Source organism: Macrobrachium nipponense, chromosome 8 (assembly GCF_015104395.2).
Source record: "Macrobrachium nipponense isolate FS-2020 chromosome 8, ASM1510439v2, whole genome shotgun sequence".
NCBI classification, from domain to species: domain Eukaryota; kingdom Metazoa; phylum Arthropoda; class Malacostraca; order Decapoda; family Palaemonidae; genus Macrobrachium; species Macrobrachium nipponense.
The window spans coordinates 4440053-4453681 of NC_087203.1; the positions used below are offsets into that span (position 1 = coordinate 4440053).

A 13629-nucleotide genomic window follows, 5' to 3' on the forward strand; every position below is an offset into this window, starting at 1 on the left:
GATAAACCCACTAAAAATGTTCATACTTGGTTTTTTTAATAGTTTTATCACAAAAAGTGCATTTTATGATGAAATTGATAAAAAAAAAAACAGGAATTTGTGGATATTTCTCATAGAAAAATACTGCGAATGTGCTAATTTTTCGCGAATAATGCAGGTAAACGTTCCTGAGAGACATCTGCGAATGTATGAGTCTGCGAATACAGGGGTCCACTGCATTTCCTCTCATGGTAGTATGTACTTCTAAACTTACAGTGTCTAAATTAAGACATAAATTTTGCACTCATGGAATACCAGATGTAATAATGAGTGACAATGTTACAGCTTTTCCTAGAGAAGGATTTCAGAGTTTTGTAGCTGAGAATGGAATTCGTCACTTTACTAGTGCCTTGTATCATCCGTCACTATTGGGTTAAATGAAAATGCTGTTAAAACCTTTAAAGCTGCTTTGAAAAAACGTTAAGGAAGTATGGATGAAATTTTGCATACATTTTTGTTTGATTATCATATCATGCCTCACATCACAACTGGTACTCCTCCTTGTGAACTTATGATGAAAAGAAGATTGAAAACAAGATTTGATTTACCAAGACTTGAATTAAATGATCATGTAAAAATGCAGGAAGCCCAAGCCAGAAATTACAAAGGTAATAAGAGAAGAGTTGCAGAGAAATTTGAAGAGCATGATCACGTATATTCTAAGAATTATGTGTTCCAGGACAGGACCACTTGACAGTCCGGGGATTGTGGTGTGTACTAGTTCCATTTCATGTAAAATTATTAGTACAGGCAGTCACCGGTTATCTGCGGCATTTCCGAGTGTACAAAATCTGAGGAAACATGCAAAACCAGAGACAAAATTTTGTCGGAAAAAATCTACGAAAACCGAATTGTATGAAAACCAGGGCATACGAAAACCGAGGTTCCACTTTAGTGTGTACTTGGTGCAATGGCATATAAATACAATTCTGTATGTTATAGCAGTGAAAGAGTTTCAGAATCTTTGATATACTGTATAAACCTTGTTTATAACTTAATGTAATACCTGGTATTTACTAATGTTACAAACTTTTTATAACTTAATGTAATAGTGCCTGGTTTTTACTAAAGTTACGAACTTAACTCTTGATGATATGGAGTTTAGTACACTGTAGTATTTCATTTAAAATTGGGTAAAATATAAAAAACATAAAAGCAAGTGGTGAAATGACACAATAATCTGCATTGCTGTAAAGAAAACTTTCCATAAAGGAATGAATTAAAACTCACTAGGGAATTTAGTGCTTGGTCTAAATCCTTGATGAGGTCTTCCGAGGATTCAAGGCCACAAGAAATACGAATAAGTCCATCACTGATGCCAAGTTTTACTCTGTCTTCTGCTGGCACAGATGCATGAGTCATCAAAGACCTAAAATGATACATTTTTCAAATTCAGTTTGGTTTCACACATCTTTAATTACTGTACTAAAGAATAATACGACAAACTTTCATCTAATACTAATGTAAAACTTGACAGGGTCTATTAACAGTATGTAATATGCATGACTCACATTGCTGCCTATTTTATTTCTGGTTTAAAACTAGACTAATGAAATTAATTTCTCATTTTTAATAATTTTAAAATTATGTTGAAAATAAAATTTTGCTACTAGGCCTGATCCTATTACAGGAGTGGGAGATATTATGAAAAACTTTTCAATACAGTACTTACGGAAGCTCACAAAGACTTTCAAAACCACCAAGGCTTTCAGCAAGGGTGAATACTTTTAGTTGTTTGAAGAATTTCTTGGATGCATCCAAACTGTTACCTTTAATGTAGAAAGTGAGCATTCCAGAATGTCCATAACACTGTCGCTTAGCAAGCTGAAAAGTGAAATGACACATCAATTACCTTGATTCTGATACAAAATTTTAAGATAATGTTAACACATCTGAAAATCTGATTTGCAATTTCAAGAAAAATGTTCCAAGACTTTTGATATGATGAAATGTTGGTTAGATAATCTAAGGGTACCTACAAAACACCTTACTTTTCAAAGAAGTACATAAAATTTCTGTGGAGTAAGGTGCAGTTCGTTCGCTGTGGTGCAAACATTGCGAGAAAGACACATTATGGATCTTTAGAAATAATTTATTTTTTCAATACATACCTATCACTTCAACATAGCCCATTCATGTATTGTATATTACAAGTGGTTTCCACAGTTTTAAACATACAGTATATCTATAAATCAAACAAATTTACAAAACCATAATACAAACACTGTTTACTTTATGAACTTCAAATGTCAAATGCTGCTCCTGCGAAATTCTTCCCAAGTTCATAACTTTCAAAGCATGGAAAAAATTTTGAACATTGCTTAAATCTAAATTTTATTTTCTTCTTTATACCTTCCTAGCATCAAAAGCAAGATTTAAAAATGCATAGAAAATAGTATATAATCTATTACACCCGAGTTAACTCAGTAATGTCAACATCAACAAAAATGATGCAATACGTAGGTACTACTACATATCAAAAACCTATTTATGAACAATTCTACAGACAAACGGCCTTCCAGAACATAACTCGTTCACAAGTAGTGTGGTGACAGTACGATTCATTTTGCCTGTGCTTCATTAAAATTTCACAAGATTTTCATTTCATGTTTCTTTTTCCTTAGTAACCAACTTGTACTGATTTATAGTGTATTTTACCAGTAGAATGAGGTGTTTATATGACCTATAAGAATCAAACTCCACCTCTTTTTTTTTTCTTTTTTTTTGCCTATCTCTGTTGAAATTTTCAACTTTCTTCAAACTGAACTGAATAACAATAAGTAAAATGAGGTCTGTATTCAATAACGATAAATAACATTAAATTTTGCACTTACATTAATTGTCATGCATAAAACACAGGTTAAAATTTACCTCATGTTGTGGATGAGATGGCAGTGCTGGGTGAATGACTTTTTCAACACATGGATGCTTTTCTAGGAATTTCGCTACAGCTATACCATTTTTCATATGCTGCTCCATTCTCACAGCAAGGGTTTTCAAGGCCCTGTTAACTAAGTAACAATCAAAAGGGGATGGAACTGGACCGATGGCATTCTGGAGAAAACGTAGTTGTTCATGAAGATCATCTCTGGAAGAAATCATGAAGAACATTCCATATAATTTAAGTAAAGTTCAGTGAACAATCAGTGCGCAAAAGTAATCATACATAAACTCTGTGTAAGGATCCAGATTTTCAATGGAATCAGTCAACTATTTTTTTCTTGCTATAACCATGAAATTTTTTTCTCTCATTAAGGACCTTATATACATCCACTCAAGTCATGAAACTATAAGCTGGTTCACTTAGGGTAGATTCTTGGATGAACCGTATGCTTACGAGATGTTTGTTTGGCGGCCGCTGATTGGCAGGTACCGGGAGGTAGGCAGCTCCCAGCCAATCAGCGCCCGCCAAACAAACGTCTCGTAGGCATAGAGCTCACCCAAGAATCTACCTTAAGTGAACCAGCTATAGTGTCCTTGTGTTGTGATACTGTATACTTATTTTGCTAAATTTAGCTCTTTTTAAAATTCCTTCTTATCCTATGTTGTTTCAAGGGTATTATTACAGTTACAACCATTATGGGAAATCTATTATATCAATATTTTTCCCGAGTAAAGCACGTGATGACAAAACACTTCTCAATACATTATTGTCGCTAATGCATACTTACAGAGAGAAAAAAAAATATTTGAGGTATAGTAGGTCTTGACTTTTTCTAAGTTCAGTGTATATTTTTCTGTGGGCAGGCGAGGTAGCTCTTGTTAGTTTGTATATCTGTTTTAATCTTTCTTGGCTCCTCCCCATTGCGTAATGTGACAATATTTGCTTAAATTACATTTTTTTCCCTAGAGTTATCATTGGCTATTTTTTCCCCTAATAATTTTTTTTCGTCTATGACAATATTCACGCATAATCAAATTATCATTCATTTCTGGTCCCATTCTTAAGAATTTTTTTGTATAAACTATCGTAGGGAAAGGCTTGCGGAAATATTGGACGATTATCTCCCATTCTTATCCCAAGGATCTGTTTTTCGTGCAGTATACCATTGTAACCGATAGTATTTTGTTTTTTCCTATTTCATTGTGGGAGAAACACCTGATTGCCGTTTGTTTTTGCTTTAAAACTATAGGTACAATGAAAATACTGAACTCTGATTGGTTACGTTTTTCATTATATCCAATCACCTGCGATTTTGAAACCTACCGGTCCCTATACCGGCAAAGACTTTGTATACCAGGGCTGCCGAATGTGGAAATGACGTCACTAATACGGCTTATTTTGTCCACATTGTGATTAGGTGTGGAGTGTGGAATCCACATGTAAAAATTTCCACGGTTTTTACTTAAAGAGCGTATGCTAGTTAAAATCTTATAAGTTATAAAAAATTTGTACTATTCTATTTTATAAGTCTCACATAAATATCCATAGAAATAAATAATTAGTTTTATCCTTTTTAATTATGGATTCGTTTGGATGTTTATCAGATGCATAACGCTGACCGTTGATTCATGCGCAAACCAAGACCTAGAATATAAGCTAGATTTGACCGTACGAACTGGCTGGTTCCAGCTCCAACCAGCCTCAGTTACCTATTCAAAATTATTTTCAGTCTGGTCCTCAACGAAATCTACATTTATTCTTTTTCATAATACTAGAGAGTATTCTTAATTTGCTAGTTTTTATGGTATATTTTCTTGAAAAATTTGTGAAATATATGCATACATTCATACTGCCATTTGGTAGCAAATTATTTTTCAGTGATGCACTTTACAGCTTTGCAATACACATTGCAATTTTTGCATGTGAAAATGATTAATGTGCTTGTATAATCATTTTGGTTATTCTGCAACTACGGTGACATAAACTTTTGACAGGAACGGGCTTTAATGATTTCATAACTGTGATTTGTATAACGTAAGACCTTAGCAAAAATCATAGGCCTAGTTTACCAGTATGGATGATAGCGCTCATGATTTCGTTGTCAGTTGATATTGTGTTAAATGAATGATTATGTGTATAACAACGATAAAAGTGAGAAATTGTATAATGCAGTGGTAATCAAATCCTTGTGTAAAATTAAATGGTTCAGTACATTAGCCTAGGTCGAGGATACGTTTCCAGTTTACTTTACTCTAAAAAATAAGACATAGTTTTAACACTGGTGCTTACTATTACATTTGCAGCTTCAATTCTTTATGAAAGTGATTGTAATTATGTGATTGCAATGATACAATAAAGAGATAATTATTTTATTAAGCTCACTTGCGAGCTTATAACCAACAGTGTTAGTTAGCCCAAGATATAGGTCTAGTCATTATATTTATGGCATTATATTTCATTACGATTATGTGATTAAGATGCCTTATATATATAAACTTGTTGTAAAACACCTATATTATTTTTTTCATCGTCAAATTAAATAAGTTTCATTCCAGTTTTTCATCATCAAAATAAGGAGTACCGACTGCTGTTGAGATGTTTTGCTTCTTTTACCCTCTCATAAAAAAACTAGAATAAAAATCTAACTAAATGTTTAAACAATATGACCTAAAAACGGAAAGAATCAGTGTCTATCCTTATTTATCAGTTATCAAAAAAAAAAAAAAAAAAAAAAAAAAAAAGCTACTGGTTGGGAATTCATACCGCTAAGTTTTGAGCACTTTTAAGATCACGATAAACAAGTTATATATTCCTAGAGTTCGATAAAGTCGAATATATTGCATAATTGGCAACTGTCTGAGAACGACCGTGGATTTCCAGGTCCCTTAACTTAGTGTAGAAATCTGGCAGGCCTCCTCTATACGTACAGCATTCTCGGGTCACTCGAGTTTTGCACACAAATGCGCCGAGGATGAGCTGCTCCATCGTTTTTTCATTACAGCCAGCCAATTGTATCCTCCACAATCTGAGGCACAACGTGTTCCCATAGGCATAGATCAATCATCATTCACAAGAGGCTCAACCACAACCTTTCACGTCTTCATCGTCAGGTTTCATTTAAGGTAAGAAGTGACTATGCAAAATATATATTTAAATTTAGCCTGGGGTAAAGGTGGGGGGGTGTGTCGCAAGGACGGCGAGGCCCCCCTAGGTAGGTAAGGAAGGAACTAGGTAGGACACGGCTTTTAGGTTAGGTTAGGTTAGGTGGGATGGTTAGGTTAGCTGGTGTTCTGGTGATTGGGGTAGGTCTAGGGTCTGTGACCGGGGGCCTTCTAGGTTAGGTAAGGGGGGGTTTGTTAGGTTAGCTGGTTTAGTTTAGGGATAGGTTTAGGGTTTTTGATGGAAGATAAGGTCTGTGGTATATTTAACTGCTTTAAGGGGGCCGGCCGGCTAATGCTGTTTTTTAACGACAGGACTTTTAACATTCATACCACTTAATAAGGTGACTTGGGACATCTCCAAACCGCTTATGATTTTCGCCTCTGACCTTTGGTTTTGTGACTCCAGGGCAATTTATCCCGAAAATAACCATTTTTCAAATTCTATCTTCTCCCTTGATATTTAATATTAGCTAAGACCTGGGATTACTACTATATACTATAGACCTGATGTCGACCTCCAATCAAATGGAGAGTTTTTTTTCTAAAAGTCATTTTTTTTGCTAGATATGAATTTTTCAATATGGTAAAAAAATAAACCCTATAAATCACGAGAAAAAAATATATAAAAAAAAAGACGAAACAAAAATTGGAAAAAAGGGCTCTATTTGATTGTTCTATAATGACTTTCTGAGTTATATACCCAATTCCAATGTTATAGCTTCAAAACTAAGTGAGGAGATAGATTTTGAAGGTCAATAAGTATAGTTTTGAGATACGGGCGTTCAAAGTTTTCCTTCGTATTTCTATAAAGACAATGTTAATAAATAATGATTATTATGAATGTAATTTCTTTTTTGTGTATTAATACAAACCAAAACTATTTTTAGATTTATCATAATTCAATCATAAATGATGATCCCTTTGCTCATATATCGTAGCCTGGGGCACTGCTTGAGGCAAGATGGGGCACTCCTTCCTACGTAACCCCCTCTCTCCCCTTCACTAACTCGGCTTATTACAGCAAATTTTCTTCTGTGTGTTAGCGAGATGTTTTCCTTGTATTTTCCTCTTTTGCATGATGACATTTCTTTCCGAAACAAAGATAAACAAACGTAAATGCAAGAGAATGTCAAAGGTGAAACTCGAAGGTGTACTCTCTTTTTACAAAGACACAATTTAAATCATGATTATTATGAATTTCATATTCCATTTTGGGTATTAAAAAACCAAAACTATGTTATTTATCATAAATGAAGATCTCTTTGCTCAAAGATCGTAGCCTTGGGCACAGTGTGACGTGTGCTGTCAGGCAAGAAGGGGGCTTTACTAGGCAACCCTCTCCTCTCTCTTCACTAACTACGCGTATATTATGATATTCTGTAATAATACTTGAGCGATTTTTCTTCGTCTGTATGTTAGCGAGATGTTTTCCTTGTCTTTTCCTCATTGGCATGATGAACTTCTTGCCGAAACATACATAAACATACGTAAAAGCAAGCGAATGTCATGAGGTGAAACTCGAATGTGTAACCTACTTGAAGTCTATGGTCCAACTGATTCATGATTGAACCAGATACTCGCTTCAGACGCTTCTGCGAGCCACGGAATCTCTGCAGATGCCATTTCTCACAATTTCTTTGCCAATAATTATCAAAATTTATGATAACAGAAGAAATATTGCATTTTCTTGTACGGATGAATGTTTTAGGCTTATTGAGTTATGTTTACTAATTACCCTGTAAATACGAAAGTAAGAGGAATTTTGACTAAATATTTTGTATACGTATTCTCAATTACCATATGAAGCTCCATGAATTTTTTCATGACTTTACATTTTTCGCCCTATACCACCATATATAGGGGTTCCGGCTGGCCCCCTTAAGGATTTTTTTCTAACATATAAAACCATTATTTTTATTGAAAATATTTTACCCCACCCAAAACCCTGGTGGTAGATCTAGTGTACCTATCCGCGGCGGCCAGAGTATGGCAGTTGCTGTTTTCCTATGCAGTTTTACCTCCTGAACAAGAATTTGAAGTAATATTTATTCGGACGACACTAATTTACCTTTTACTCTATCCTACGGTAAAGGGGAAACGGGGTTTTGGGTGGGGACAAAATCCCAACTCTATCCTACGGTGAGGGGGACCCCCAGGGGGAACCTGGGTTTTGGGTGGGGAGAAACCACTTGGGGGGAGTTTTTGCCATGTTATTGTGGTATTTCCCACATTCATCACTTTTAAAAACACGAAATACAGGCGGAAATAAAAGATAACAAAACTAGCGATAGTGGAGCCGTTCCACATCCATATTCATCTACTACTACTACGACACTGAATCCTACTACGCATGCGCTAATGCTACTGCGCATGTGCTAAACTGTAAGGGAGCTTTTGGCCTAAACTCAGACTTCTTGGTGAGAAAAAAAATGGGGGTTTACGGGAGGGATATATGTATTTATCCAAACACTTACAGTATGGGACCCCTACGTATTGCTACCGGACAGAGTGAAGGGATTGGTTGGTAACCATACGTTGAGTTGCATAAAAGCATTTACCTAATTTGTTTATTAAACATATGTGAATTCTAGTGTTTATTCCTTTTCCTTTTTCCATAGTATTTGTATAATAACTGTTTTTTAAATAAACCCACCCCCCACCTAATAATTTCCATATAGAATTTGAAATAATATTATATGTTATAATGAGGACAGACACCTAAAAATGCCTACGTGTGATACTAGAACTAGGTTTTTAGGAAGTTTCGATACCTACCTACCTACCTGTTTTGTGAAATTGCACATTGCGTTGCATATTACATACACACTCCCTATATGATTTATACACAACTCAATCCCTCCCCTTTCCAGTATTCACGACTGGCTCTTTACGTTAAACCATTTATAATGGCATTTCTCACCCATACCAATACCTAGATTAAAGCTTGCCATTATTATTATAAAACCTACATTTAAATATATAGTTTGCCATTATTATTATAAAACCTACATTTAAATATATTCCATTATACCGTTTTACAGACATTACAATTTACACCTCCCTTCCAGAGTCCTTACTATTATTAAGAAGTTCTTACCAACCAAGTTGGTGAAGAAGACTCCAAAGGATACTAGGGCCGTCGCAACAGCCCTTTCGAGGAAGAACATTCGCTCGACCGCCTTTAGGGGTAAGAGGGTACCCGCGAAAAGAGGAGCCAAGACCCCCTCTAAAGAATGAGAACTCAGTCCTCCGACGACAGTGGGAGCCAGACTTCAAGGTTTTTGGGAAGTTTGGCAGAATATAAAGGCAGATCCCTGGGCTGTCAACGTAGCTCGGGAAGGGTACAAAGATTCCTTTCTTGAAAAAGACCTCCTCTCGCAACATCTCCGAGAGCCCTCGGGGCAAATTACAACGATTTAGAGAAGAAAGCGGCTCTGTGGAGCAAGTAGCTTCCATGCTAGAGAAAGGAGCCATAGAACCTGTTCTGGATCACGAATCTCCGGGATTTTTACAACCGTCTGTTCCTGGTTGCAAAGTCCTCGGGAGGTTGGAGGCCAGTGCTGGACGTAAGTCAACTGAATCTTTTCGTAGAAAAGACCAAGTTCACTATGGAGACGAACGATTCAGTACTGGCAGCGGTACGTCCAGGGGACTGGATGGCGACTCTGGACTTACAAGACGCATACTTTCATATTCCGATTCATCCAGGAAGCAGGAAGTATCTAAGGTTTGTGATTCAGGACAGGGTCTTTCAGTTCAAGGCCCTATGCTTCGGCCTTTGGCACAGCCCCTCAAGTGTTCACGAGAGGATGATGTCCAATGTGGCGAGATGGTTACATTTAAGAGGGATCAGAGTGTCTTTGTATCTGGACGACTGGTTGATAAGATCCCAATTCAAGAAGTCAATGTCTGGAGGACGTGAGTCAAACATTGGACTTAGCAAAGGACCTAGGTCTGGTAGTGAATATGGGAAAGTCTCAATTAGAGCCCCAACAAACAGATAGTTTATTTGGGGATTCAGATATCGGCAGTGACTTTTCGGGCTTTTCCGTTTGTCCCCCGAAAAGGCAAGCCCAATGCCATTCGGAAGGTGCAGGACTTCTAAAGAAAGACCGATGCTCTGCAAGAGAGTGGATGAGTCTACTGGGCACACTCTCTTCGCTAGAGAGGTTCATTTCTTTAGGAAGACTGCCACATGAGATCTCTTCAGTTTTTCCTGAAGGATTCATGGCCAAGAAAATTGCAACCGGATTCCTTCCAGTTTCTAATTCCGGCCGAAGTAAAGGAGGAATAAAGTGGTGGCTAACTCCAGGCAGGTTAGCAAGAGGGATGTCGCTTCAGCAGAAGAACCCAGACCTCGTCTTGTTTTCCGACGCGTCGGACGCGGGTTGGGGAGCGACATTAGGCCCTCAAGAGGTGTCGGGACTTTGGAACAAGGACGAAACAAAGTGGCACTAAAACAGGAAGGAACTGATGGCAATTTTCTTGGCTTTGAAGCACTTCAGAGAGTGGAATTCGAAACAAGACAGTGCAGGTCAACTCGGACAACACCACGGCTCTGGCATACATTCGAAAACAAGGGGGAACTCATTCTTTTCCCCTTTACAATCTAGGCTAAAAGAAATTTCCTGCTTTGGGCCGGAAGAGGAAAGGGTCGTGATTACTCCCCACCATGGTTTTATACAAGGAGAGAAAAGAAGTGGGTGGCGGACCCTGTTTGAGCAGAAGAAGAGCAACTTCTCTCGACGGAGTGGACGTTGCACATGGAGGTTTGCCAGAGCTTGTGGAAGTTGTGGGGCCGTCCTGGTAGTGGATCTGTTTGCGACAGCCAGAACAAAAAGGTTACCAACATATTGCTCTCCGATTCCAGACCAGGAAGCAGTGGCGGTCGATGCATTCCTGATGGATTGGTCAAACTTAGATCTGTACGCTTTTCCTCCATTCAAGGTACTGGGGAAAAGTGATGAAGAAGTTCAGGGAGAGCAAAGGAACGAGGATGACCTTAATAGCCCCGTTTTGGCCGGCCCAAAGTTGGTTCACAGAGGTACTGGAATGGACAGTAGATACGCCAAGGACTCCTTCCTAAGAGTAGATTTACTCAGACAACCCCACTTCGACAGTTTTCACAAGAATCCTCGCTCTGGGTCTGACTGCGTTCAGACTATCGAACGTCTGGTCAGAGCGAGGGGATATTCTAGAGAGGTGGCCAGTGCAGTGGCTAGAGCCAGAAGAACCTCCACAATCACAGTGTATCAGTCGAAGTGGGACAATTTCCGGAAGTGGTGTAAGAACAGGAAAGTGTCTTCCATCCAGTACCTCTGTGACCCAAATCGCAGATTTCCTTCTATACTTGAAGGACTTTACACTTGGTCAGTTTCGACAATCAAAGGTTATAAGAGTATTGCTAACCTCAGTGTTTAGACACAGGGATCTAGACATCTCGAATAACTTAGACCTTAGAGATCTGATTAGGTCGTTTGGGACGAAGAAACAATCAGAAGGCAGGCCACCTGCTTGGAACCTGGATGTGGTCTTGAAGTATTTAACTTCTAGCAAATTCGAACCGTTAGAGGAATCCTCTCTGAGAGATCTTGCTAAGAAGACTATCTTTTTAGTAGCATTGGCAACTGCTAAAAGAGTTAGTGGGAGCTTCAGGCCATATCGAAGAAGGTGGGATGGAGACACGGCAATGCGAGGGTGTTCATTCCAAGAAGGTTTCTTGGCCAAGAATGAGGATCCAGCTGATCCTTGGCCAAGATCCTTTTGAAGTTTTGGGTCTAGCTGAATTGGTGGGTAACGAGCAAGAAAGAGTTCTCTGCCCAGTGAGAGCGTTGCGATGTTATATAGAAAGAACAAGAGTTATCAGAGGGAAGTCTGATGCTCTGTGGTGTTCAGTTAAAGACCCCACTAGACCCATGACGAAGAACGCTCTAGCCTTCTTCATGATAGAGTTTAATTAAAGAGGCTCATATTGTGTGAAGAGCAGAGCTTTGGTATTTTGAAAGTGAAGGCTCATGAAGTCAGGGCAGTGGCGACTTCATTAGCTTTTAAAAAGAATTTAGCCCTCAAGGAAATTATTGAATCCACATATTGGAGAACTAATTCAATATTTGCGTCTCATTATCTGAGGGACGTTCAGACAACCTTTGATAATTGTCAGACGCTAGGTCCATACGTGTCCTCGGGTACAGTATTGGGCAAAGGAGTTACTACCCCATAACCTTCTTTTAAGCTAGTTGATTTTGTTAGGTGATGGTGTTGTGTTTATTGGTCGTCTGAGAAAAGGGTGCGGTACTTTTCTCAGTCTTGTTAGTATTATCCGGTGAGGTGTGTGTGTAGTTCAGGTAAATGATCTGTTACTAGCTTGAATGCCGTGGCATAAGAGGGCTGTAAGGTTCTGTCAACACATTGGTCACGTCCAGTTGTCAGTTCCAGTCTTAGCTTCTCAACATACAGGACACTTCCTTGTTGAGAGCTACTAAGGTTTAAGCAGGCTTAGAGGCAGGACCTATGAAGTCAGCTACCTTAGCAGGTAAGGAACCTGAGTAATATTTTAATAATATTTTTATACTCTAAGAATGTTGCTGTCCTTGACCCACCTCCAAATGTGTCAATCAGCTATATATATACCTGCCAGGTAAGTGTCATACATTAAAATGAAGTTTTTATGATAAAACAAAGTTAATGTATACTTACCTGGCAGGTATATATAATTTAATTCCCACCCGCCTCCCCTCAGGGGACAGGGTTCAGAGAAAAATCTGGCCCAATTGGGAACGGTTCCTAGCGCTAGCGCCACGGTAACGGGGTGGTGGTTGCCTGAACTACTAATAGGTTACTAGCGATTGCCGCGAGTTTTTTGAAAATTTCTGCCAGGTGGAACAGAGAATATAGCTATATATATACCTGCCAGGTAAGTATACATTAAACTTTGTTTTATCATAAAAACTTCATAATTGAGGACAGACACCTAAAAATGCCTACGTGTGATACTAGAACAGGTTTTAGGAAGTTTCGATACCTACCTACCTACCTGTTATGTGAAATTGCACATTGCGTTGCATATTACATACACACTCCCTATATGATTTTATACACAACTCAAGCCCACCCCTTTCAGTATTCACGACTGGGCTCTTTACGTTAAACCATTTATAATGCATTTCTCACCCATACCAATACCTAGATTAAAGCTTGCCATTATTATTATAAAAACCTACATTTAAATATATAGTTTGCCATTATTATTATACCTACATTTACAAATATATTCCATTATACCGTTTTACAGACATTACAATTTACACCTCCCTTCCAGAGTCCTTACTATTATGCAATTATGTATGGTTACTTTTAATATTTTACAACACTTCCACACCTTCAAAGTTAGGTTTATATGTCATTTTTACTACTGGGGGGCGAATCCCCTCCGGTTAGGCAACATACCCTACTAGGTTTAGTTTGGTATATGTTGGTTTACCTACTAGTTTTACTTCCTTGAAGAGGGTTACCCGGTTAGGCTAGGTTGGTTAGTTCTTCAAGGGT

General features: G+C 38.0%; 1 protein-coding gene and 1 long non-coding RNA gene across 4 annotated transcripts in view; one reads left to right on the top strand and one right to left on the bottom strand.

The window, feature by feature from the left end:
* Positions 1-13629, bottom strand: part of LOC135222593 (cystathionine gamma-lyase-like) — a 108614-nt gene that overhangs the window by 19602 nt on the left and 75383 nt on the right. For all 3 annotated transcript variants that reach the window (XM_064260683.1, XM_064260682.1, XM_064260684.1), the window contains exons 6-8: positions 2911-3127; positions 1712-1863; positions 1270-1408 (exon numbers count right to left, since the gene is read on the bottom strand). In XM_064260683.1, coding sequence (XP_064116753.1) covers positions 1270-1408; positions 1712-1863; positions 2911-3127 — 508 coding nt within the window. The remainder of the gene's footprint in view (positions 1-1269; positions 1409-1711; positions 1864-2910; positions 3128-13629) is intronic.
* LOC135222594 (uncharacterized) overlaps positions 5642-13629 on the top strand; it is a 70027-nt gene continuing 62039 nt past the window's right edge. Inside the window, exon 1 of the long non-coding RNA XR_010316295.1 lies at positions 5642-6045. This is a non-coding gene — a long non-coding RNA (uncharacterized LOC135222594). The remainder of the gene's footprint in view (positions 6046-13629) is intronic.